The sequence below is a fragment of the Mchenga conophoros genome, linkage group LG15 (genome assembly GCF_057382185.1).
Source record: "Mchenga conophoros isolate Kocher_MC1m ecotype Shallow Benthic linkage group LG15, M_conophoros_male_GT1.1, whole genome shotgun sequence".
NCBI lineage: Eukaryota > Metazoa > Chordata > Actinopteri > Cichliformes > Cichlidae > Mchenga > Mchenga conophoros.
In genome coordinates, this window is record NC_140540.1 from 2,799,788 (window position 1) to 2,827,612 (window position 27,825).

Sequence of the window (27,825 nt, forward strand, 5' to 3'; positions counted from 1 at the left end):
TAAAAGCTCCTGCTGGTGTCTTTTGTGCAGCAGCCTGTAATATTTAAGAGAAGAAAAATAATTGACAGCTAAGTGCTTCTTTTTTTCCCCTCTACATAAAAAAGTGTGTTTTGTCGTTTTGTACACACTGCACTTCTAATACCACCGTACCCAAACGTCACAGTGAAAGTGGAGGGGAAAGGAGAGATTTCGTTAGACTTAATAACACAGAAGTGGAGGAAACAAAGTGTTTCAAACAGTGCGGGCAATTATGTGTCCAGTCTGCCAAAATGTTTTATGAAGCAGCATGTGGAGGAGAAGCGGGGCTCGGCCGAGCCTGCAGCAAAAACAGACTGTGGAGCTTTACTAAGCCTCCACTCAATCCCTGCTTCCCCTCTTAAGTTCTGAACACATTTGAAAAGTCAAGGTCCAGAGAAACTATTGACTGACTCTGTGAGCACGTACTCGGCTGCAGATCGAATGCATATGTGCACGTGAGTCTCAAACATTTCTTTTTTTTACTGCTCTGTATTGATATGCTGCAGTCGGTTCAATTATAGGATTTAGCGCTAAACGCGCACGCTGATCTCTCAAGTAGTCCTGAAAGTCTAACAAATACCCGGAGACGGTCGGATTGAAAACCCTGAATAGTTTGTGTAAGTCCAATTTCACCTGTCAGATGAGAGCACAACGAGAATCAGCTGTATTATTTGTTCTCCGTAAGGGCTGGAACCTGTGCTCGGCCTTAAATTTGAAGATGATGAGCAATCTCAAGAGTTTTGCTTATCCAGCCGCTCATTCATCACTGGATTGATATTTTCGCATTTGTCTAAATAAATCACATTTGGCAGGCTCGACTCACTCACTCACTTATGTGTGCATGCACAAACCCGAGGACGAGCTGCCTTCCTGATGTGCTTTGCGCTGCAGCTACGTCCCGAGGAAAGTGTCTACTTATCTGAGCTGTATTAGGCTGCAGAACACATGCAAACTCATAGATCAGGCCTGCTGCTCCCAGCAGACGAAGTTTCCCCACATTTGCATTCTGTCCCATCATTAGTCCAGCTTTGCTCCAGTTTGTCACATTGGGGTGGTAATGAATAAATTCAGAGCGCTCCTCTGGTTTGTGTTTTCCAGCAAATGCACTCTCTAAATGTAAAAAAAAAAAAAAAAAGAGTCTATAATCTGCATTTGCACATGTATGAGAAACTGAACGCACATCTGTCTGCACTTGTCAAAGAGATTGCAGCAGTGTGACAGTGAGAGTTATTTAACATCTGCCAGCAGTATTCAGATCAGGTCACGAGGACCTGCTCTTTGATTCTCATACATACATGATGCATGTTCAGAGCTGACAATGGCACACAAACACTAATGACATCTCTGCTCACATGAATGTGATGCAACTGCATGAGAATGTTGCTAACCCTCCTCTTTGCTGCAGCCTCGGTGTCCTGCAGCTCAACTCTTCACCTTTGCCCCCTCAGTGCTCCCTCCGGTCTGTGGCTAATTAGGAGGCAGACACCCCCCACTCCTCCACCCCCATGTGCTGACATCAGCTCTGACCCTCCAATCTGTTCCTACATATGCCGAAGGAAAGCATGCACATACAAATGATCACCAATGTTATAGAGCTGAGTGAAAGGGTGAATCAAACCCATGACAATCCTACTAAAAGAAACATAGATAGGTTTTGTTTTATTTTGTTAATTTCTCTCTTTCTATGTTTTACCTCAGTTGCATCATGGTTGCAGAAGACGATTCTGGTCTGTAAAAGCAAAAATGTTCACGGTAGTATGACAACAGGGCGATAAATGAAAAATCTTGGCAAATAAAAATTGTTTAAATGTAAAAAATGTAAAGACAAAATAAATGCATGAAAGGAAACATTTTCTAGTATGTGACATGCACTGGTTCACTGGTGACTGCCAAGAGTCACGCCTGGGTTATTTTATCTCCAAGAAAAACTTTCCTCATGCCTGATCGTGGCAGACGACTGCCCCTCCCCGAGGCTGCTTCTCCTGGAGTTCTCTTCCTGTGGAAATAAGGTTCTCACTCCCCACTTTCACCAAGTGCTTCATCATAAGGCATCATCTGATGGTTGGGGTTCTCTCTCTGTTTTATGGTGTTGTGGAGTTGTCACAGAGTCTGACAACAAAGAAAGAGCAAGCTTATCACTTAAACAGGATGTCTGCAATCCAACACCAACAGCAAAACAATGTTCACTCCAATGCCCAATGAGCAACAGCGGTAAGAAAGAACTTCCTTTTAACAGGAAGAATCCTCCGGCAGAACGAAGCTCAGGGAGGGGGAGGGGCAGCCAAGAGGGAGAAGAGAACCAAGACGGGACAAAAGACACACCGTCGGAGGAAGTGCAGAGAAGAAGAATAACTAATGATTAAATGCAGAGTCAAACTGGAATAAAAAGAACTGAGTGAACTCAGTGCATCATGGGAAGTCTGCAGCAGCTTAGGCCTATTGCAGCAGCTCTAAGGGAGGATTCAGGGTCACCTGATCCAGCCCTAACTATAAGCTTTATCAGAAAGAAAGGTTTGAAGCCTAATCTTAAAAGTAGAGAGGGTGTCTGTCGCCCAAAGCCAAACTGGATAGAGCTGTCTGAAAGCTGAAGGCTCCGCCCTCCATTCTGTCTCCATTGTGAGATGTTTGTTGTGTCACAGCTGCTAATCTTTTGTCTCCAAGTTTTCCCTCCATCCCCACTGCAGCAGATGGATGTCCCTCCCTGAATCTGCTTCTGCTGGATGTCACTTCCTGTTCAAAAAGAGTTCTTCCTCCCCACTGTTGCCAAGTGCCTACTTCTAGAGGTTTTTGGTGGATTGTTGAACTTCACCAACATCGTACCGTCTTTACCTTATAGTATGAACTTCTTACCTTTCTTACCTCTACGGGACATTCAGATCACTGGGCGACCTCTGCATCACTCCAGCTCGTCAAAAGTTTGTATGGCTCAAGGCAGGACAGCAGGATGTCCAGTGTTAAAACCAGAGCAGACTTTGGACCTAATTAAGTTGCACAGACATGTGATCATGAGCGGGAAGTGACACACGCACGCAACACAAACTTGCACCTTTTCTCTGAACTACAGATTCCTAAAGTTAAGGCTCATTGAATATTACCCCACTAAAACGACCATTAGTAAACACAGCAAACCCTTAGTATTGCTTCTGCCTCTCAGAGCCAATCAAGAAGCAATGGGGTGTTTGCCCCTTCTGCTTACTGCTGTTATAGTGCTAGCGTAAGCCTCTGCAGCCGTCACCAAGGCTGATTCCCATTAGAACAAACCTATTTGGCTTGCATTACAAACCCATTCAATCAGGCAGCCATGCTCTGCTTTTTCGTTTAAGCCCGGAGGCTGAGAGTGTATCCAGCCGCTGTCGTTCAATAAGTGAATGGGTTATTGCAGCTGAGTCTCCGTATCAACCTCATTTTCTCCTGGGCTTAGGGGAGAAAAAAAATCATGTTTTTGTGCAATTGTTGTGCAACAATTTGTATTTATAACCCATTTTAAAATAAGATGAAGTGCTGTACACTGTGTTTGCTCACTGAATATTCAACAGTCACGGATGAGTGCAGTGATTTCCATGTTTAATGGCAGACAGGTGGAGGAGCAGCTATTCAGGCTGCCAGCGGTGATGTCACAATGACCTCTCCTGGCACGGTGAGCAGGAGCCTCATGGCGTCCTTTATGCAACAATCAAGTGTCATCATTTGTGAGGACCTGTGTTAAATCATATGGAGCAGCCCTGCATAGGCTCACAGCAACTGGTGGGGAAATGCTACGACCTAGCTGTGAATTAACTTGAGTGATGTAGCTGTACTAGCCATAGCTTCAGTGTCATTATCACTCCCTGCATCACACGAGTGTGTGTGTGTGTAGCCTGCAGAGGGGAGATAAGGGTACTGGCTCCCAGGCCCCTCTGCAGAGCATGAACTTCTCTTTAGATTTCACCTGTGCACATTTCTAATTAGTTTATTATACTTTAATTTCATACAGCACTGATTTTGAAAGTGTTTCGGTGAAATACACAAAACAAATGACGAAACCTGCTCTGTGCAGCTGCCGCGATATGAGTGACCAACTGGAACAGGCAGGAATAGAATTTGGCTACCTTAGACAGATTGGAACAGCTGTGGGGAAATGATGTTTAAAGAAAAGCTGGCACGGTGGAGAATGGGGAGATTAATGCTTAATTAACACTTAAATCTGTGGATGGGTGGACATCTATGTCAAATAATGGGGATGTGTGAGGAAAGCTACACTTCCTATGATATCTGCCGTTTGGTGCTTGCATTTAAATGGTAAGTTGGCTCCCTGTAATCTTGAATAGGAGCAGGTCTGCTTCATTGGTAAAGTTAGGAAATGGTCAGTGGGTTTAAAATACAGTTTTTTATAACATTAATCTGATGTTAACAGGATACGCTTCTTTATTTTTTCTTTTTTTGTAATTGGAGGTGACAGCACTTTAAGTTACTTAACTTACAATGTAAAGATTATAACAGCAGCTTTCATAAATAACCTATGCAGTAGGTTTCTGTGGGAGGAGCGATGTGCAGTAAGAGAGCCATTACTTCCTGGTTGCGGTTCAGCCTGGAGGTTTGTCTTTGCTCGCTGTAGGTAAATGCTAAACAGATTAAATAACTTTTTACGGTTGTTTCCAGAGCAAAGAGTGTGGATGTAGTGTTTTTACATACAGCATGTCTAAATTGTGTTAAACAACACTAATGTCCTTTGGTGTTTCTTAAACATGAGTCAGTTTTGCCTACAAAATGCTAGCTAGCATGCTGCTTACGTTTGCTGATGAGCCTCTTTATGACCATTCGATGTACACCCATAATGACACACACTGCTCTAAACCATAGCCAGATGTTAAACCACAACAATAACTAAGCAAAAGAAACAACTGGCTGCACTGGTTGACGCTGATTGCTTTCAGGTCGCTGCTGCTAGCTTAACAAATTGTGGGTGCTGTAAAATGTGTGACGGTTGCTGATGTCCCTAATTATTACAGAAAGTTATTGTAGTAAAAATCAAATGACACGATATTATCTTTTGGGACCACAGCTCCACAGGGCCCCAACCAATCAGGACCACATCTCAACTCAGAGAGAGAGAATTCTTCAGCTGTCTGTCAATTAAAAACAGGCTGACGTGAAACAAAAGTATCTGAATTTAGGAGTCAAATTCATGTCCCAGTTTTTGTTATAGTAGTGATAAAAATTTCTTTTCTTTTTTTACATTTGGTGTTTCCAAATTAGTTCAAAGACCTCCCATACCCTCATCCATCCATCCATTGCTGCCTGTTTTGCTGCAGTCACCTTCACAGTAGCTGAAAGGGTTTGAAGTTCACTTGCCTTTCTTCATCCCCAGTTCCCACCCCGCCTCACTTTCCATCTGGACTGAACAGGAAGGGCTGGGCCCGGGCCTGTGGGCTGCGCACAGAAACCCCAGGGAGCAGAGCTGACGCTGAGATACTTATTGCTTCATTGGGATTCTCACTGGATCCAATCACACTGTCAAGCTTGGATACGAGGCCTGTCTCCCCAGGCAGCGGATACAGCGCGCGCACTAACTCACAGAGTTTTGAACATGACTCGCTGACACTTACAGATGGAGATGCAGACATACAGTATAAATGTGCACCCACGTACTCACACACCCTCCTCTGGCATCGCACACCTCTATCATCACAAGCCTGCTGATGTTCCTGACTGCAGAGCAACAGCGGAGCGCTGTTTTGGTGCACGGCTCCTCTCTCCTGTATCTTTTGCAGCCAAGATTCATCCGAGGAAACTAGCCTGCTTGAATTTTGTTCCACCTCAGTAGTAATCAATTCAATGTTATGGTAATATTTCTCCAGTGTCAGTAAATTAAAACAGAGTAGATGTATTTCACTAAAATGCTCAAAGAGATCGATCAGACAAAAGAAGTTTAAATCTTAATGCTAGGTTGTAGTCTGTAAAAACATTTAACTCCCTTGTCTGGTAATTTTCACTAGAGCCGTTTCTCTGCTTCTGTGTACTCTCAATCCTGATTTCAAGTCTTCAAACCTTCACAAAAAATATTTTTATGTTTGTGCAAACAGTGACTCCTGTATGCACACGGAAACTACTCATGGAGTTCCACAGGGCTCTATGCCAGGTCTGATTTTTTTTTTTTTTTTTTTTTTTGAGGGTTTTTTGCCTTCAGTGAATACGATTGGAAACACAGACACGTCAGACTTGAACGTAAGCCGTGGCATTCCAGCCAAATGCTATAAGGGTGCCTGCTCAACCAGTGAGCTAAAATACCACTGTTTCTAATGTAATCCTGGTCTTAGGCCTCAGTACATTTTAATTGCATTGCAGGTGACATATACCACATAAATTTCTCTGTGGAAGCAGGTGAAACAAATCACATGGTGTCTTAAAGACATTTAGGCCTGGAAGACTGAAAATTGTTTACATCTAAATTCTGATAAAACTGAAGTTGTTGTATTTGGCTCTAAACTCGCGTCAGTGCAACTGTAAAGAATTTCTGACCAAAGTATATTAATATAAACCTTTTAGGGACTTCACTCTGTCTGCTGCACAATATTGCAAAATCTAATAGACTAATAGACTCCAGCTTGTTTAAATAAATGGACACTATCCTTCACACACTGACGTTAATTATGGAGTTCCACAGGGTTCAGTGCTAGGACCAGTTCTGTTTACATTATACGTGCTTCACTTAGACAGTGTCACCAATTAGTTAAACTGCAGGGAACAGCAGGTGTTTATGCCTTAACATAAAAAACTAACTGAAACGACATCAGTTGATTCAAAATGCTGCAGTAAAAATACTGACAGGGACCAGAAAGAGATAACATATTTCTTCTATATTAGCTTCTCTTCACTGGTTTCCTGTTAAATCCAGAATTGAATTTAAAATCCTGCTGCTCACATAAAAGGTCTTGAATAATCAGGCCCATCTTATCTCATCTTAATGACCTTGTCGTACCAGATCACCAGATTAGAGGCAGCAGTCTGGTTCTCAGACTGCTGGCTTACTTGCGGCTCCAAGAGTATTTTTTGTTATAGCATATAGTAGATCAGGTGACACTGAATCCTACCAAGGGTACGCTGCAATAGGTCCAGGCTGCTGTGGGATCCCATGATGCCTGGAGTGTTTCTTCTTCACTTACTTTTTTTGCTCACGATGTGTTTATACACCTCTCTGCGTTTAATTATTAGTTACTATCTGCCTCTCCAACAGTATGTCTCTGTCCACTCTTCTTCTCCTCATCTTAACACTTGCGGCAGATGGCCCCGCCCCTCCCTGAGCCTGGATCTGCTGGAGGTTTCTTCCCGTTAAAACGGAGTTTTTCCTTCCCACAGTCAGTGTTTGCTCAGAGGGGGTCATACAATTGTTTTCTTTGTATTATTGTAGGGTCTTTACCTTACTGTAGGAATAAAACTGAATTGAAAGTTAGGCTGGACGGTCATCCATTATCAGGATGTCCTAGTTCCTCCATGGGGAGCTCACCGGAGCCCGCTTCCACCAAAGGTTTCCTCTCGTCAAACTGAGTTTTTTGCCAATAATGCGACCTTACAGCTTAAAGTGTCTGGAAATTATTTGTGATTTTAGTCTATAAAAATAAATGGCACCAAATAAAAAAGTATATATACTCATGCCATTATGATTGTGTATGCATGGAAACAAATACCTTCACGTGTTAAAACTCCTGAGGTCCTGGAGGCGGTCCCTAGATGGCACTGTGTCCACTGGTCGAGAAAGCAGCAGCCCCCCTGTTTATCATGCAGCGGTGACAGCCTGTAAAAGCTTTTGTCGATGGAAGTGAAGATTTAGAGCCCCGATTAGCACATTCATATCTTGGCAGTTAATTAGGGCCGAGGAGCTAACTGAAAGCTTTGGCTGCACAGTGATGGAGCAGAAGAATAGGAGGTGGTGTGCCCCTCACAACGAGACAGTGAATTTAGTATATATATATATATACACACACACACATATATGTACACCTGACTATTCTGCTAATGTATCACAGCGTGCACCCACTGAGACATATGAATATGAATGCTTAACCCACACGAGCACAACCGCTAAGCCATTTTTCTGCAAACTTTGATATGGCTTAAGCATACCTAATGGATATGCACACCTACACCCACAGAGACACGCTCGTCTTTTTGTTGTGTGTGTGTGGGTGAGTGTGTGTCAACGTGCGTGTGCGCCCTTCATAAGTTAAGGTCAGCAGGCTCATATTTTACCTGTCAGGACTGATCACCGTCGCCTTCACAGCTGCTTTGCTTCGTTCCCGGGGAGGATACAGCATCTCTCCTGAATGTTTACCGAGATCCTGCATCTCTACAATCTATACAGGGGATCTATAAAATGCCACAGCTGCAGACGTTCCCAGTGCGCAAAGGTGTTTTACAGCATCCTGCTCCAGTGTGGGAAGCAGCAAAACACATTCCACCTGTAATCAGCAAAAGGGCTGATGTGCTGCCCTTATAAAGCTGCTGTTTATGTGAAAGGGAAAAAAACATGGCATAAAGCTTTTAAGTGGAATTAACCACTTCATTAGTTGAAGTAAAATTTCATGACAGGTCAACTGTCGGCCTTTAAATGCACCAACGGGAGCTGTGCTGCTCCCTCGCTGTCGTTCCACGGGCCCTATACGGCGCGAAAGCAAAGCTAATGCAGTCAAATGCACGCAGCAACCCATTTGGAAAAGCCATTAGCAAATGTAAATTGTTTTTCTGTCAATTAAGATATGAATTATCCAGCCGACATCAGAGGGATTGATGTAATCTACTTCTACTAATTTGACTAAAAGGAAAAGTAGTTGCTACACATAAAATCCAATCAATAAACTTTGTCAGCCAACAACTGTGTAAGCAAATGGCTTGTGAATATCAAATGGATATGTTTCCTCCACTGGCACCCTGCTGGTGTAAACCTGAAAGTGACTAATGGTTGTGAAAATAACAATACCTCACTGTTTTCAGTAAGTGTGCCAGTGGGCATTACACCACCTAAATGTTTTAAACCCGGTTTCTTTTTTCTACACGCTGCTTGTTGGGGGGGAGGGGGGTATTCATTTGGATCACGATAACTGCAAATATTTAATTGTTCTTTATTTGGGAAAATATTTGACTAAAATAAGAGCGCTTTTTCTTTACCCTCTGTATTTCCTGCTGTGATTTATGCGGTGTTTGTTTTGCTTCTCATTTCTCTCGATGTTATTGCTAAGTGTCATGTTAAGTGGCTCACAGTGCTGGCCTTTTATTTTAATCTCTGGCCTCTGCAGTGTGGAGAGAAAAAATGACTTTTTATCAGCCCGTCATAAAAATATGCAGAAGACAGTTATATTTTGGATTAAGGGGATTTTCTGCTTGTTGACTGCCATGAAACCAGCCTCCTTTCTTTACAAACAAGCTTGCAATTAGACTGAGATTCACATTCCAGTGTAATGTTGTAAATGAGGCTAAGAGGCTGTGACAGACGTTCCTGAACATAAATCAGCTCTGACAGCTGAGAGATAAAGGTAGAGAAGTTCTGCCCCTGGTGCACGGTGCTCTGCAGCCTCCGGCTCAATAAAAAAGAAGACCAGATAAATATTTAGTGATTTAAAAAAAAAAAAAAGAGCTTATAAAGGAGCGAATGGTGAACGGCGATATAAAGATTATAAAGATCAGATTTCTCTCTTAGAAAAACCTAAACAATTATCACAGTTAAAGACATTTAATTGCTGCTAATATCCTGTTGAATCAAGTACAAAACAGAGCTAAATCACAGCCTGGAGTGAGCCTGAACTACACAAACCAACGAGAACCAGCTAAGTGTGGAACTGCATGAAACTCACGTTCTTTGCAGTGGCCAGCAGGTGGCGACTCAACTGCTTGCAAATAGAAATCTCATTGCACAGAAGTCTACGAGAAAATGAACCTATGTCTTATTAATATGACCTCAGTAAATCCTTGTCTGATGAGCTTATGGTCTCAGTATCTACTTTTAAATCCTATTTATCATAGTACAAAGTCCATTTAGTAAATTATGGTACCTTTAGAGTCAGACAGGACAGTGCGGTTTGTTTTACAAGTCACAAAAAGTGTGCAGTGTTCTTGGTGTCCTGGTTAAAATGTTACTTGTGATGTAACAGGAGGATAACAAGCCTTGAGACACTGTAGCATTTCCATCTGCTGCAGGTTCTGTGGGCCTCCAGCTAAAGTGTAAGATAGAGCTGACATCAACCATGGGAGAAGACACTGGTGAAACAGCTGACTTATATTTTAAGGCAACCAACCAGCGACCTGGTCTTTACGACTAGGCCTATAATAATGAAAACAAAATATATTGGGGTGGCCATCGATTTGTTTGGAGGGCATGCTCTTATAAACTGGATATGTCCTTTTCTTAGATATGTTACACGAGGGGTCAGCTGGCGGCAGCAGAGTTAAAGATGCAAAGATGTTCGTAAAATCTCTTCCTGGTGGACAGGATTAGAAATGAGTGCTTTGAGGGACAGTTTGGAGAAAGTTAGAGAGGCAACCACCAGGATCCCTGAGCCTGGTGCTACCAGAGGTTTCTTCCTGTAAAAAGGGAGTTTTTCCTTCCCACTGTCGCCAAGTGCTCAGAGGGGGTCATCTGTTCATTGGGGTTTTCTGTATTTGTCGCGTCACACTGAGGCAACCGTTGCTATGATTTGGCGCTATATAAATAAAACTAACCACTAAGTTGCTAACTCTCTCTGCTATTTGGTGCAGAATAGATGGTGTCACCCCCCCCCCAGTGTCAGGTTACATTTCACTGTGTGTTATACTTGTATAACTATGCATGTGACAAATAAAGAACCTTGAACCTTTGTCGTTTGACAGTTTTTTGCAAAGATCAGCTGCTTGCAATGTTTTAAATACGAGAGCAGTGAGAGTGCAAAACACCAGCGTGCACCGTAAAGCTGAGGCGAACTGAGCCGAATGGGGTTTGTTATACGAGTGGCGCCCTTCTCACGGTGATTTTGCCGCTCGCCTTTTGGCAGCAGGATGAAGTGAGGAGTGAATGTCGCTGCTTGTTAAAATGAATGCCGTTTGCTTGCGCATTAACTTTTTGTGTTGACTTATGCAGAGCAAATTTCCTCTGATTTTTGGCGGAGGACTGAAAAGAAGAATCCCTCTGCCTCTGAATATATAAATAATAATAATAATAATAATAATAATAAAAAAGGCACTCCTCCTTCAGCTGAACGAAACCCCTGCTGGCCTCCTTGTTCCCATAGCCTGGGAGGATGAATGAGTTAATATGTAGTCATTGTGTGAGCTGGATATACTCACACACGGCACTCTGATATCCTACATCAATGGGCTATTGCAAGTTAATGACCAGCTCTGTGAAGGCCCATTTGCACGAAATATGGACAGTGTAAAAACGAGCTGGGAAAGCAGGTGCTGCCGCCATTGAGTAGCTCATAACCCGGCCATATGGTCGTGAAGAATCTCATTTGGCTGCGCGCTCTCACAAAGACTCAACTCTAAAACCCAAAGCCATTCCTCTAGTGTTGTGAAGACTCTGGACCCTCTAATAATCATTCTCTCCCCTCATCCCTTTTTCTCTTGTTGCATCAATGAGCAGTGTATGAATTTGCATAATCATCTATAGGTAAATGATAACGTTGAGCTGCTCCGCTCCGGACTTCATTTGAATAGAAATGGTGCCACTTTTTGGTATAAAAGGAAATCAGCGAAGTGATAACAAATGGATGAGAAACTGCGCTTCGGCGAATGGCCTCAGATAGAATCTATCTCCATCCTCTTTCAGCGTCGTCTCCCGTCTTTCTTAGCACAACAGGGACGAAGCGAGTGACAGCATCCTGCAGTCTAACCACCCAAAATAAGTTTGGGAACAACTTTTTCCTTTTTTATTTCTGGGAATTGTTTGGAGTCAAAAAGGAGAAGCAGAAGACGATAATTAAACTGGCTGAAAAAGCCAAGTACCAACACAAAAAATCAAAGTGAACATACACACCGACTGATTTGCATGAAAACAGAAGAGGACAAATAATTTCAGCAATAAATAAATGACATTAAAAAAGAAAAACCCGACATATTGTCGGAAGATAATGTCGTATAAATGAGACATGAAATTAGCTATACAACGACAGAAAAAAAATCGAATGCAAAAAAGTGACGAGCTGATCAGACAAGACGATACAGTAAAAAAAAAAAAAAGACAGAAAAAAGGAACAAAATAAAAAACATCTGTAAGCCAGTAAAGTTCTAGCAATAGATCTCCAAATCCATCATAATCTGTCTTTATTCTCGTTTCATTTTTTTTGAATTTCCAATAAAAAAATAAATAAATGACATGATGAAAGCAACTTCAGAATAAGGAGGAGTCCCTAAGACAAGATCTGAGGGAGGCGTCTTCTCTCCAACTGACGGCTTCCGGTGGTCAAATATTCATGCGACTGAAGACAAACACCATCCAGGGAGACCAGACTTGTCGTCTAACAGCATTTGTTCCCTGCCTAAACAAATGTTCCTGTGCACATCACTTTCTCATCTCCAGGCAAAAGAATAAAAATGCTTCGTTTTGTTTGCTGTTTTCCTTTTTCCAGTCATGTTGCTACAGCAGAAAAATCAAATCAAACGGTCCATCTATACAAGAACAGGATAAAAAATAACTCAACAGGAACTGGAATCTTCTGTACAACATTTGACCTGCAAAGCACGACGGCTAGATGTAATAAAATATGTAAACATGTTTTTGACACAGTCGTCTGAACAGCTAGAATCACACCGGAGTAAATCTTCAGCCTGTGTTTGTTTTTCTTCGTTAAGATTGTGACAATTACATCTTCATCAGACACATTTTATGGTAATGCATTTTTGCCACGGCGTCATATCGGTAAAAGGAAACAGAGGAACGACCGAAACAATAAAAAGAAATCAAATGAAAAGGGAAAAGAAGAAAAATGCTATCAGACGTTTGAAACTCTGAGAATTAACATTGTACAGTTTGCCTGGTGGATCCACTCTTGCACGCTTGAATGCCGTCTAGAATTTGGATGCCCTGCATAGCAGTCCAATCCTTAACTGAGACGTGAGGGCGGGGGGAGAAAAATATTGAAATACATTACTGTATTACATCCTGCTGAGCTCTGCCTAGTCGACCCTGACTGGCCATCATCCTTAGAAAAACAAACTAAAGAAAACAAAAAAGTGAAACTCAATATATAAATAAACAAACTACTGATTGATTGAATAAATAAAAAATAATAAAAGAAAAACAAGAAACACGTATACGTTACCTCACATCGCATCCATGAAAGCTACATTTAATGAAACCGCTTTGTAACGCAAAATCAGGGTTTGACTTCCAACTTTCCCCAACAATCATTGTTTCTTGAGGTCCCTCACTTACACAAGATGCCAGCACCACGTCACATACACCTCACATGCATGCTCAGAATGGCCGAAATGACAGTGATCATATTTTACAGGGTTACAATGGACAAGGTCGTCAGAACTCCAAGGATCACACACCTCTTAGACAGTCACTTGGGGTCGTGTGGGTGTTAAAGTGATGTTATTCACACTGCCGGATGTCTCCAGCAGGGACTCCTTAAAAGTGTCCACGCTGAGTCCCGGTGCAGCTGTTACTGCATTGTCTCTCAGTAATGCTTACAATAGTAAGTGTGCTTCCATAAGCCAAAGTTCTTTTTTGTAAATGTTTCTGCGACTCAGTAAGTCTCGAGTTCTAAAGAGATTTGATTCTTTTTAAATCACAGTTGCCAATATGGTACTGTCAAAGTGTTCTTAACTTTGTTCCAAACAGTTTGTAGCTTTATGGGTCGGGAAATGACTGGATTTCTATACATAATATTCCTTGTCCTTGTCTTTCGGTCTCTTGCTACTGGCGCTGCCTTTGGCGCTGCCGCTGGGTGCTTTATCCTTCACCACAGCGCCGTTGGTTTGCGCCGAGTTGCTGATGTAGTTGCGTGTTTCGTCCACCTGGTAGGAACCCTCCTCCCTGTTCCTGTACTTGTACATGGCGTAGAGGAGAATGAGGATGCAGAGGGCGGCGGCTGAGACAATGCCCACCACCATGCCCGTGGTACTGCTGGATTCCCGGACCACCTCCGAGGCCCCCGGGGGCACCCGCTGCACGCCGGGCACCGTGGGCAGGGCGGCAGGCACCGTGCGCAGCATGGGCGAGGTGATGAAGGGGCCTCGTGGCTTGGTGCCGTCCAGATCGAAGGACGTGGGCAGTGACACCAGGACCATGTCCGGCTGCGGGGGTTTTACCTCGCGGTTGTTCATTTTCCCGGCAGGCAGCTTGGGTGGCGTGTCCGAGGGGACCGCCGCCGGCGGCGTGCCCCGGAGGTCGGGCAGAGGCGAGGTGGGTGCAGTCCTACCTGCCTCAGAGGCTTTGCTAGGCCTCAAGTCCTTGGCCTCCCACTTGGGCGCGAGGGCTTTGTAGCTGCCTTCATAGGCCGATGTGGTCAAGATCTTATCTGTTACCAGGGAGAAGGTGGTGTAAAAATCTTCATCGTCAGTCGGGGGCAGGCTAGAGTCGAAAGCTTCGCCAGAGCCAAACCCCGAAATCACCATGCCATCATCATCATCATCATCACCATCATCACCACCATCACCATCATCACAATCATCGCTGCCTCGGTCCGACAAGCAAGGTACCCCCGCCTCAGTGGCCATGGCCAAGGATTCTTTGGTGGTCTCAATAATGGTGAGGACAGGGCGGAGGGTTGGGGGGAGGGGGATGAAGGGAGAACGGGTGGATACAGAAGGGATGTCTATGGGGTCCTCGACTAGCACGGGGATAACTAGCTCCCCTCCTGGAAAGTGAAACAGAAACAAGCGCCAGTCAGACGGCAGAAAGCGTTCCATCGGCAAAGCAAGAAGCAGTCAAGCACCAAAAAGAATCGGAAAACGAAAAGTAGAAAAAGCAAAGCTCAACGTAGGGAATCAAAAGTACTGAAGAGAAAGAAAGAAAGAATCAAACAGAAAACACTGTACCAGTGCAAAAACAATGAAACTCAGAACCAAACGAGACCCAAATGAAAGAAAACAACAGCCATAAATAAGTATACATTGCATCAAAAGGCTTTGAGGGATGCACAAGGGTGAGCCACGTTAAACTGACGCCTCAAATTAATTCCTATATAAGCTGCTGCTGCATAGGAAAGCGGGAATTACTTGTGATGCTGTGGAGTTTGTGGCCCTCGTATTAGTTCTACCTCGTAATTCTGCATATATCTGCACATAAATGACTAGCCCGGGCTTTTAAGAGGCATGTTTCATTTATCTTCAAGTGTAAATCCTTTTTAGCCTAAAACTATGAGCACCGAGAGATGTGCTCTGTGGATAAAAAAGAAGCAGAGGGTATTAGCATTGGTTTTGCAATTCAAGTGCAAGCCAGTGGGCCTGAAAGCAAGTTAACTAAGTCTGAAATGAGAAACTATTTGTAAGGTGTTTCTTATACCGTAGCTGCTCGGAGCGACGCTTTTTAACCCTGCTGACCTACACGGGCTGGAAAATACTAACAAGCTTCACAAAGCATCACAATGATGAAAAATGAGAGGTTGTGTCTTTGGGCTGGAGGGTCTCCAAAGTCCCAAAACGATATCTCGCACCTCTTAGGAAGCTGATAGGCAAGTTTAGGTCTGGCTGACTGATCTACTCGCTGCAGTCACAGCTGAAATGCTGCTGGAGATGAGCGAGCCTGTCCTTCCCTCGACATTAGCGGGCTCCCCTACTTGCCCTAGCCTCTTGCCTTTTGACCCCTACAGTTACCACAGTGGCACAAAGTCACCGGGCAGTTCAGAGACACCTGAATGTTTGCTGGCTTATAACAGCTTGTAAGAGCAGTTGGACGTTATTAATTATTCACACGTAAGATCAAAAGACAGAGACATGCTTCCACATGTGTCTGCCTCTTTTATAATAAAGTCATTTGCCTTTCATTGGTTAAACCTGTTGTTGGACGACTACAAAGACTTTGAAACATTCAGATGTCTATTGAAGCTGCTTATCCTCTTGCCAAGGTGGATTGTTTGTACATTGCAAAGGCTCACAAACAGGGCACTATAAAGAGATGCAAACCTTTTGGAACAATAAAGAAAAAGAAAGAGAACACAACAGAAAATGAAAAAGGAAAAAAAAATAGAAATAATAATTAAGGCATTACAAAAAAAACAAACGAAAAGAGTTTAGAGTTAGAGCAAACATCGTAAGAAACATTCACAAAGTAAAGCCACAGATAGAGCTATTTAGAGAAAGGATTAGTAAGAGGAAAATTAAAAAAAGAAAGAAAGAAAACCAAACAAAGTCAGCTCGGAAAAAAAGCCTACGAAAAAAAGATGAAACAGTTTTCAAAGGAAGAAAGCATACCATCAGTTTTGTCAACTTACATCAACAAATTGCCCGCATGATTTTGGCAGGAAGAAAAAAAAATTTACAAAAGAAAGTTGTGTAAGAATGCCTTTGGACAAGTTAGGTTAGTTTCTTTTTAACATTTTCTGATTAAGTAAGTATATATTTCTCTCTTTTGTTCTTAGACAGGATGGTACAGGGAGGCAACAACACATACATCCACACATCATGACATGAAAATAATCTTCACCATTCTGTTCAGGATCTTTTTTGTTGTTATTTTTGGATTTTTCAGAATCATTTTATTAGAAAAAAGAAAACAGTATATCTATAGTTCTTGCTTTGATTGATAAGTCTCTCCATAAATATCTACAGCCGGATTAGATGACTTTTTTTTTCTCATTCTTTTCTTTTTTTTTTTTTTGCTCGTTCGCTCGGCTTTAGCTTGCTCGTCAGCTACGAACAAATTGGATGACTGTACATATCTTAGAATCTCTACGTAAAGGGGGTTTCGGGAGGAGGGAGTGTGAGACGGGGTGGGACCTATGAACATACTAGGAAGGAAATGACATAGATGGGGGTGAACGTGTACATCAGTTGCCATGTCCATGTAAAGGCGGCACGAAGCGGTCGGGCGGCATTAGAGCTTTTGGCTGTAAGGAAGGGATGGGGATATACAAACAATGAGCATATACATGCCCATCTACAAAAGAGAACAGCACTCTCAACACTGACAGTTTTACAAACCCTAAGCTGCAACTTCTTTTGCCATGCACAAAAAAAGAATTCAGACTCGTTAATCTATTCGATCCCAATTTCCAATCGGAGACAAGCGCTTAACTTCACAGGTGGATGTTCGAGATCGGCACGGAAACAGTTTTGGAAAGCAGTGTTTTCAGATCGGGGCCAGGATTAGCAGTTTTTCGAGGCAGCTTCTCTTTTTTCTCTATGAAAATCTCAGTGCAGCTGCATGGTTTTGATACCCAATCTTAAGAGCCTTCTGCTGTTTACGAAACGCTAATTAGTTCATAGAGAAAAGAGGAAGTTTTGTTCTAATTAAAAAAGGAGGAGGGGGGGGGGGGGGTCATAATAAAAATAACATCGCAATTGTGATTCGCAACAAATTAGCAGTTTAAATTTAACATTGTCAGAAAAGAAACAGAGAGGTTCACATATATGTGGATTATCATATATGTACAAAAAAGGAGGAAAATAACAGATAAAGAGAGATTAGCAAGCAAGAAAGAAAGGCATTAAATTTCTCACACTATCAAAGATGAACAACCAGAAAGCACACACTGAGGCAGACAAAGAGAGAGAGAGGGAGGGGGGGGGACAGTTTATAGGAAAGTGTCGCCACCTTCGTTTAACTAATAATAAGCGGGTTATTATTAGTTACCTCAATACATTTCTCTTGTTAGTATTTCTTTTTAAAACACAGGACAGGGCGTGCAATCTGGATGTACGTCAGAGAAAGAGAGGCAAATCACACAAACGCTTTCTTTCCTTTCTTTTGGAGTTTGTTTTAGTTCCACTCTAAGAAGTTGGGTTAATGCATGCTTAAGTAAGTTGCATTTAGGGAGAGTAATAATACAATAACAATACAGCAAGCCAGGGGGGACAGGTATGGTGGGGGGAGGGGGAGGGGCTTAAGAAGGGGCAGGCCAATGGTCAGTAAAGGTGACTGCCAGCAAAGGGCTGTGGGATATTTTCCTGATGTAAAGAAGTCATTCACTAGCAGTTACGGTGCACCGTACATAACCAGCACTTTCACTAATTAATACAGAGAACGGGGTAGAGAGAGATCGTCGGACGTTTAGATGCTTTGTGTTACGTGCATAACCGACAGCCTTCGTTTGACAGATAAGCATCTGCAGTTCCACAAGAGGGCACGTGGTGGATTTATCTCTGCACATCAGCTTTGGGTTAATCCTCTGCAGGCTGTTTTACAGAAACCTCATTTGGTTTTTTTTAAGCACACTGTCTCTGCGAGCGAAGCATTATTGAGTAAATATGGCATCTGTCACACTGTATTGACGGCTCCTTATCCACGCCGGCATCTAAAATGCGAATGTCCCTGTCACTGCTCCGGCCCTGATTCAGAGGATGTCATAGGACATGATTCAGCGGAGGCCTCGCACTGCATCGCTGCCATTCTCGTCTTTCACTGAAAAAAGGGGGGGGAAAGCCGCTACGTCGCCGCTACCTGTGACGTTCCAGCAAACAGCCATAAAACCGCTCTGCCCTGTTAAATAAACAGGAGCGTCTCGGAGTAAAGCGATTGCATCCGAGGCTTTTATTTATCCAACTCTGCCCTCGTTGTCTTGGCCTTGTTTGCATCCTCTCACTCCGTTCTTGGCTAACAGCTTTCGGCTACTGTTAGCTTTGTGCTATATCAACAAAACACTCGGATGGGAGGGGAGACGCTGCAGTGAAGCCCCCCGTTTTAGTAAAGTCAGCGCAGAGGACCTTGATGTTTTGTAAACACTTTAATCCTTTGTAAGCTCTTGCACAAGCGCCGCACGTCTTGCTGCATTTCAGAAGCAGACAAACACGCCGCTTTCTAATGGGTTTGCTCAACCAGATTGCGTTTGTTTTTCGAAACTCATCAAGATGGATGGGGATTTTATTCTAAAACCCTGCCATCCTAGCAAGACCACCCCCCCAAAAAACTCTCCGCTCTGATAGAGCCGCAGCCAGTTTCTCAAAGGAAGTCAGGACTTGTGACTAGTGTGTTTCTGCACGCCTACTGACTCTCCCTCCTTTTGCATCAATGAGAGAAACCCATCTACTAAAATGAAAATATGAAACAAACTCAATATTAAAGCCATTCCTCTTTTCATCCCACCATGTAATAAAGGCTGCATGCCTGTTTGCGGGCTTTTTGAAGAGGAATTAAAGTAAATACAGTAACTACTAAATGGCTGATTGACTACCTCAGCAGCTTGAGAGCTACAGATGCAGAAATTTCCAAGAAAGCACTTACTCTTCACTTTCCTCCTCTCCCCCCACTCTTTTCCTTCTCCTCGCTCCCTGGTTTGATCCCCGTGTCCATCCAAAAAGTTTGCTGAGGCTTCCGAATGGAGATGAATCCTGACGGTGTGTCAGGGATTTGACAACGCTCCGCCATAAAAGCAGAAAAGCCGGTGCACCGCGGATGAACTGATTGAATGGGATTTTTGACGCAAATTGTGGGTGAGTCAGTGGTTTAGGGCCCTGAAATCCCATTGTGGTGCAAGCATTGTGCCCAGACGCCTGCTGTAGCAGATTCATTCATCCCTACCTACTACAGGTAGGGAACTGATTACCAGAAGGCCAGCAGCACACAGATTCTCAGCGTGGATACACTTGCCAGGGATTATAAGGGTGTACCGTGCAGCGGCGGAGCTTTCTAGAAGCATGTCGTTTCAAAGCACTTTACCTCACCATTAAACTTATCTTATCGTGTCTGCGCACACGTCTGCCAGAAGAAACCTAATTTCTCACTGATGGACATTCATTTCTCTTCTAAACATTAAGCGATGTTCCGTTCACAGCTCCGATGGAGAAGTCTGTCCTGTCATGGATGCGCGAAGCACCCCCGGAAGAAGGTGCTCGCCTGTGTAGCCGCGGCGCATGGCGGATAGCTCTTAATCCGTCATCATGTGGCTGGGCCGCATTCCGGTGTATTAAATTGGCATCTCCAACAGGCGTGGCGACTCGCCCCTGTCAGCTGGTCGATTTGCTGTACAGCCATTAGGCTGCACCTCTACACTCGGCAGACGTGTGTCAGCTGGATAACCTTTAAACTGATCCGAGGCCTGTGTCGAAGTGACAGCCGGCCCGGCGGGGCTTGACGGAATCCATAGCCGATGCCACAAGGAAACTCGGTGATCCATCCCTATCATACTTCATTCCGTACCCTGCACTTTGCTCTTCATATACAGCAGTGAAGAAATCACACAACATTACATCCCAGCCTCCAGTCTAAGATTAATCTGAACGCCAGATCCTGGACTTTATCTACCCCGGGCAAACGAGATGAGGAAACATCTATAAATACACTACATCTGTTTGATCTGCGCTGCACTTGATCAAAGGCAGAGGGTAACAGTGCATGCAGGATCATTTATGCCCTTTTTATGGAAAAACATTCTTCCCATGACATAGCTGACTGCAGCGTGGCATGCAACAGTTACACTGCGTGCTTGCTGCTGCACAATTTTGCAGGAGAGCCGTCTCTTATAGAAAACGCCTGGACTGGCTGTTGCTCAGAAAGGCTCAAACAACCTATCTGTGCGATAATGTTCAGCAGGTAGTCTGTCATTCTTATAGCACAGCAAAAAGTAAGTGTGTTAGGGAGCTGCGGTGCTTCAGGGGTGTAACAAGTGTACAAAATCCACTGAATCTCATCTCCTGAATCTACACTAAACTCTCTTTTGGCCCCTTGAAGACAAAAATTAAGATAACTTCATATTATAAAGTCAATACAGCAACTGTGTTCACTAACAGTAGCTTGTTGCAGCAGCGAGCTCAGCGCCTGTCCCTTTTTTTCCAATGCTGCAGCTGGAAACGACGCTAATGACGAGTGTGAAATTGACCCAAAGCAGTAAAGTTGCAGGTGCATGAAACTAACACACGCTGCAGTGATAATCCTCTCTGAGTTATGAGTTTCAGTATAAGAAGACTTGCCCATTAAACGCAGTCATCTGATCCAGAGGTATTGTGAAAGTTATAATATATATAAGTGAGCAGCTTGAAGCAGCTGATGTTTTGGATCCCGCTTGGTCATAGTTTGAAATATCGAATCCTATTATTTACCTTAAACTGGGTAAAACAAGCAGTTTAAGCGCCTTCCTTCCTTTGATTGGCTGCCCCTCGAAAAGGTTTGAAGAGGTGGGTGGAGCTTCTGTGCCTGGGGTGACCATGTTAGTATCCACTTGCTTTGACATTACAGATAGGAGAACAGGCTGTTTGAAACAGGTTCATTTGTATATGAAACTTTGGCCGAAATTTAACATGAAGATCGAGCATCTTAAGGAACAGAATAACTGCTCCCGTTTAAATATTGTGGCATTAGTCGATCAAACCTTTCACAAATAGGTGGAAATGTCTTTTTTATGGGCTCGGAAGGTTCACATATTACAGGTTTTATGAACATTTACTAGCAGGTTTGTAATAGAGCCACCGTAACGCTCCATGTTTGACTTAAAATAAGACGTTTTTACACAGCATAGAGACAGAGGTGTAACTAATAACAATGATGATGGCTCTGTTCCAAGATTTATGAAAGCTGCCTGCCTGGTATGGCTTTTGGGCACTGCTAGAGTGGAGCAAAGACATCATTAATGTTATTAGTCACACCTTTGCTTTTGCAGCTCTCACAAAAAAAAAAAAAACAGTTCTGCTGCGACAAAGACATTTTTCCACATCCACTGCTTCGTCTCATTAGGAGGTAGACTTTTTAATTTGGCCTATCGTGAGTCAGATTAAAACCTAGTTCCATCAGGCCTGACTCGTGGCAGCTTGTAGGTGCTGTACGGACAAATCAAACATTTTGAAATGCACTCGCGGATAGATTGAAATCATTTGAATCAATTACCCCAATATAATGACACATTAATCATAAAATTGCTCTGATTGCACGGTAATGACAAGCCACGGCGCCGTTAATCACCGTGAAATGAAATCATAAATCGACTTATTTGCCTTCCTCCAAAACTGAGCATCTCGCAGCACTCACGCATTTCTGCACGTGGCGCTTTCTTTAGCTTGAACCGACAATTCTGTAAATGCACGCAGAGGACTGTGAGTCATCTCACGGGATTCACTCTATTGGCCCTCTCGTGGAACCCGCGTGGGATTAAAAGGGGGGGGGGGGGGGCAGGGGGCAGGGGGCAAGGTGAGGTTTCAACAGTTTTGGTTTCAACACGGAGACAACACAAGCACAAGACGAGCACGCACGCACAGCGGACAACACAGGCTGGTTTGGCAGACGCAGACGGAGCACTGACAGAGACAGCAGGCACGAGCACGAACACGGGACGCCTCGGAGGGAGGAGCTGCCGCTGCTGGGGGCAGACCCCCCCCTCCCCTCAGCACGCACACGCTGACATGTAGAAGCCGAGTGGAGGGACGTATGGGTGGGAAAAAGAAGCAGAGCGTAAAAATGGACGCCAATCATATCCACGCTGAAGCAGGGGATGGTTGGAGGAGAGGGTTACTGGTTAGTCTACAGAGCTGCGGTACAGTCCAGTACAAGAGTGCATGCCACAAATGCCTTCTACTTGGAGCAACAGATAAAATAGAAAAACAGATATACTTTGTGGCAATAAAAGTCTTTTTATGCCATCTGCATTCAAACAGACATGTATATGCAGAAAGGCTAAAAGAAGGTGGGTGGGGTGAGACAGGATGGAGGGGGTGGGGTCGGGGTAACGCTCGGAAGGGGCGACAGGGGGGAGTCATTCTCACACACAACTTTCTTGAGACAGAATGGGGTTGCCTGCACAAGGCCAAAAAAGGATGATGGCAAGAAAAGATTTTGTTGCCGTTCATTTCCCTATGTTGTATCGAAAATGTGCTGAGGTGGGGGGAGGGATGATCCTTTAGAAGCCATATGGCACAAAATAAACAAATAAAACACAAAACTTGATGAGGAGGAGAACTTTGACTTTTCCAACCACCAAAAGTTCATGCGGCACAAGATGAGGCAAAAAACGGGAGGAGCGGCTCTATCCTTGCTTGGATGATGGACGACGGATGATGAGGAGGACGCCAAAGAAACGATAAGAGTGATGATAATAATAAAAGAAAAGCAAACGAAAACTGAAAACAACCACAACAACAAAACAAGGAAAGTAAAAGCAGCCCGCACCCAACCCTCCCAGGCCCCAAAGGAAAGCAAAAAGAAGACAAGAACGAAAGAAAAGAAAAACACAAACCCAGCAGCTGGGTCCAAATCGATACAGAGGAGAGATGTTCATATGTGCATCACACGAGAAAAAAAGGAAAAGAAACCCAACATCATGTCATACAACTGTTCATACGACTGGAAGCGGAGGGGGAGGTGGGGGCGAGGAATGAGGATATGAATTTCTGTGTCCACATGATGGGATGTACGGTATGTTTGCGTAAGTGTGTGTATGTTGCCACTATATGAGGGGAGGGTACCGTGTTCTCTCAGCAAAAGCTTCTTGCGCTTCACTTGACTGCACTTTCACTTTTCTTTTTTTTTGAGAATACTTGGGTTTGAGGTTTTAATGGTCTGAAGAGATACAAAAATAAATAAATTGAAACATGTGAGCTGCGTGCCCATTCGATTTCAATAATCTCTGCCTTTACCCAAGCAACTCACGCTAGATAAGGCACCTAAAATGCTGCAAGGAAATGGCTTTTTCCCCCCAGCCACATCAAAAAGCCATAAGACCTAAATGTGGTCATAATTTCAAGAAAACAAACGCCATCAGCGAGCGATAGACGACTTCTTTTCTCAGACTGGGGGAGAAATGGTTAAATCCGTCACAGCGGAAAGGCCCGATTTTCCCTAAGAACAAAATAAACGCTCGATCGTCCACAACCGCAGACGTGGAAGGGCAACACGGAGGTGGCGTATTATTAGCTGTGAAAAGTGGACATATGCTCGGTGTTAAGCTGAGCTGTGTTTCGCCAGATTAGCGCAGCGTCAATTAGCCGGCTGTGATGGTATTTTGAAGGACACTGAAGCAATCAAATAGCCGGAGCTGTTAATGATTTCCAGAGCGCCTAAGGGGAGCTGCTTTTCAAATAGTGAGCCAGTTTCAATACAGCTCACAGTCTTTGCTTTGCTCCGCGTTATTAGGAATCCGTGCCAACAGCTCCTGGGCAGGAGCGTGATTGACAGCTGCTTATTCGACTCATCCAAACCCAAGTTGCCTCAAAAATAACCATTCCTTTTAAATCTGCGGTATTATTTCCAGCTCTGTTGTTATTTTCCACTGAGTGAGTGTCTTATCACTTTGATCTAATCACAAAGTGATATGTGCGTGTTTGTGTGTGTGTGTGTCAAGGGAGGGAGGGAAGAGAGACGATGCGCACAGAAATTCGAGGATATCTGTTCTCTATTAGAATGTTTCAGGTAAGGCAAGCCTCCGACGAAGGAAACAGAGGTACAAACAAGAGAAGAAGAAGGAGTAGGGAGGAAGAGGCTCTGTTGCAGTTAGTCTGCTACATATCACAGTATCTAGGCTGAAAGCATCTTTGTTCTCGAAAGAATCTCAAAATGTATCCTCTGTCAAGAGAGACGCACACACGCACAGCAAGAGGAAATCAACCAAGTACAGGACAGATACATTTTGAAGCATCAGTGCGGGCGACATGGGGCTTGATACTAATTTCGTACTTTGTTGAGTAAAGTTTTGCTCTCAGCTGAACGCCGAGAGAACAAAATTAGTATCAACGCGTCGTCATGTCTGCAACCAGTGGCCCCATAGCTAAGTGTAACTTGTTTCAGAGATGAAAGGCGTGAGCTTTAACACGTCCCGGCAGGAAGCTGTGTGCATTTACTTATACACAGTACAAGCTCCGAGTGGGACTTCCTACAGCAGAGCATGCCAAGGGTGTAGAAAGTGCATTCTTACTGCTTTCGCCCGTCTCCAAAAAGTGTTCTTTAAACTTTTGGCAGACACTGAGGACCCCGTTGTGCTTACTATGGCTACTTTTTCTGGGTGGGAGGGGGAAAGTGGGCGTTTTTTTTTTAAGTTACACTTGAAGCTCCCATGGGACATGATGCTAAGGGAGGAGAAGCTCCTCGGTAGCAACTCAAAGAAAGATAAGGAGAAATAGACCAGGTTTCAGAGCAAGCACAACTCGACACACTCATCCCACCTGCATGTCCGGAGTCGCACTCTTCCAGGTCCTCGTCGTCGCTGGAGCACTCTGCTGATGAAACAATGTCATCTGTCGTCTGCGGAGAAAGACACACAAACACGCACACGAACACAAACACAGAAGAAATTGTGGTTAGGCCAGGGGCAGCGCGAGCGAGTCCTCAGCCACTCAAGGATATCTCTGCACGCGCAGACTTCTCTCGCCTGTCCTTCGGCTTCCATATATCACTTGGAGTCAATCATATTTCACAGCGTTTATCATTCTTCGCTTTATGTGCTTTCCACCTCCGCAGATAATTGTTTTCCTTCACCCTCCGCACTCTGCCTCCGATTATTTATTGCCCCTCCCCTCCATCGCCCGCAATCAATGGACGCACTAAGCCCACACAGATCAGCAGCGTCCCCGGCCCCTGATTTGTGCTAAAGGGTGCAGGAGGAGGGATGGGGAGGCACACGTTACACCGCCCGGCCCGGCGATGGATTATCTGCACCCTCCAGTTCCCACAATTCTGATTTATCCCTCCCACCCGACCAACCCTTCCCTTCCCTCTTTCCTTTTTTTTTTCCAGGTCGACCCGTCGAGGACAGAAGCAGGAGGGAGGGAGAGGGTTGTATTTCAGTGGCGGCGCGCTGGGCAGCCGGCGTTTATTAGAATGAATCAGTGGGGCGATAAAATAAGCCCTGTCACCAAGCAGGGTTATGAAATCAGAGTGCTGATTGAGTTTTCCAGTCCTGGCCAAGGGTGTGGGGCTCTAAATATCATTGAGTTTGACAGACTAATGAAACGCGCCCCCATGCTTGTGCCGCTCGCTTTCAACGGCGCCCAGAAAAAGCCGTCCACTTCCCACCGTATGCTGATGTGCAGCACACGCGTGTCTGCAAAAGCTCACACAGGAGGCAGATTTTTCGCTGTTTTTTTTGTTTGTTTTTCCTAATGTCTGCTATGATTATGCATGATGGGCTGTGCTGTTTTCTCTATCAGCACATTTGATAATGTGTTAATGTGCGTTTTTGCTGGTATGCTTAATGCACCACATTATGTACTGTACTCCACCAAGAGGAGGCAAAAAAGCAATGTGGGGGTGGGGGGGATGCTTTAAACTAAATTGCTGTAAAATATAGCCCCTTGGTAAACATGACATTATTTATTGAAGCCACATTACGGGCGTAAAAGTCTTGGTTATTGCTGAAAGAGGGTTATTGCTTGTTATTATGATAGCAGCAGATGTGGGAGGCAGGGACACAGAGAGAGAGAGAGAGATGAAAAATCCGAGCCACTTCAAAGTCTGTTCTAGCAATTTCAGCCCCGAGACCATCACGCCATAACCCGGCATCGACTGAAAACACTGCCTTTCTCTCGTCCATTCATGCCGATGGCGGCAGCGTCTCCGCACGGTGAATATTTTCACTGCTTTGGATGCGCTTGCTTCACGGAGCCTTGCACGCCCATGTGCGTCTCCAAAATGCTACGTTTTAGTTAAACAGATCACACCAATTTGTGCGCAGCTACCCACACGCACGAAGACTCTCAGGCAGCTACTTGGCATTCAGTTAGATGCAGCGGGTACTGTGGTGTTTCTTAGAAGTTCTTGCTGAGGGTCATTGTTTTTTTTACCTGCTGTTTTGGAGAAAGTAGTCCTGCATTAGGCTGGCTTGAGCAAGCGGACGCCGTTTGGTCGAACACGTGATGGGGCTCCTAACATTAGCCTTAAAGATGACGTGAAATCTAGGCTTCGTTTGCTGTGAGATGTCTACATGTTCTCCTCTGCTCCTGTGTGAGTTTTCTTCCACAGCCCAAAGGCATGCACATTAGGTTAACTTGTGGATGTAATGTAGTGGATATAAGGTGCTGTATGAGTGTAAGGGTAAATGCAGATTGTTCTCTAAAGTGCGATATAAATTCCAGCTAATTTCCATTTCCATGTGACCGAGGGAAATCAGCGTGATTTGATCTCAAAAAAGCAAAATATAAAAATTTTGTAACCTCAATTTGCTGCCGAGCATCCACCAAACACTGAAGAACTACAGAGAGGAAATGACAGAAATGAGATTATGAAACAGGATTACAAGGAAATGAAAGATCACAATGAGGTGACTTATTACCAATTGCTGGTTGGCTTTTAGATCACTTCAGGCTTCCTGTTATCTGAGTGAATACAATAGAAATAAGGGCTTGGGAAATGAATACTTGCAGTGGGTAACACTTCAGTACTAGTTTTGGTGTCACAGATTCTACAGGTCACTGCAAAAGTCTCCAGACTTTCAAAGAAGTCTTGACCAACTTTACCAAGCTTTCAAAACCTTTTCACTCATTTTCAGGTCTCCTACCTTTGTTAAGCTACTTAACTTATAAAATCAAACATAAAACAGTACCTAAGTCAAGGGAAGAGTTAGGTCGCTAGAGCCTCGTGTCTCCACATCACAGCCAACTTTAGTAAAGAACCGATTTTAAATTGTATCTTTAGGCGCTTTGTTACCTGCAGCCTGTTAGAAAAACACAGCATTTATCCCCATTTCAAGAAGTCGTTCTGAAGCTTGAGATGGGCAGTAATCTGTTACAAGTAATTGGTTACTGTAATCAGATTACTTTTTTCAAGTAACAAGTAATGTAAGG

The 27,825-nt window shown here is 44.0% G+C and overlaps 1 protein-coding gene across 11 annotated transcripts in view; it reads right to left on the reverse strand.

Moving 5' to 3' along the window:
- Positions 1-12,268: 12,268 nt before the first annotated feature.
- Positions 12,269-27,825, reverse strand: part of nrxn3b (neurexin 3b) — a 321,992-nt gene continuing 306,435 nt past the window's right edge. For 8 of the 11 annotated variants that reach the window (XM_085245861.1, XM_085245865.1, XM_085245862.1 and 5 more), the window contains 2 exons: positions 25,210-25,288; positions 12,269-14,828 (listed from right to left, as the gene is read on the reverse strand). In XM_085245861.1, coding sequence (XP_085101987.1) covers positions 13,846-14,828; positions 25,210-25,288 — 1,062 coding nt within the window. In that variant the 3' untranslated portion in view covers positions 12,269-13,845. Of the gene's footprint in view, positions 14,829-16,507; positions 17,019-25,209; positions 25,289-27,825 lie in introns of those variants that run through there. The other 3 variants (XM_085245871.1, XM_085245869.1, XM_085245868.1) reach the window with 2 other exon arrangements.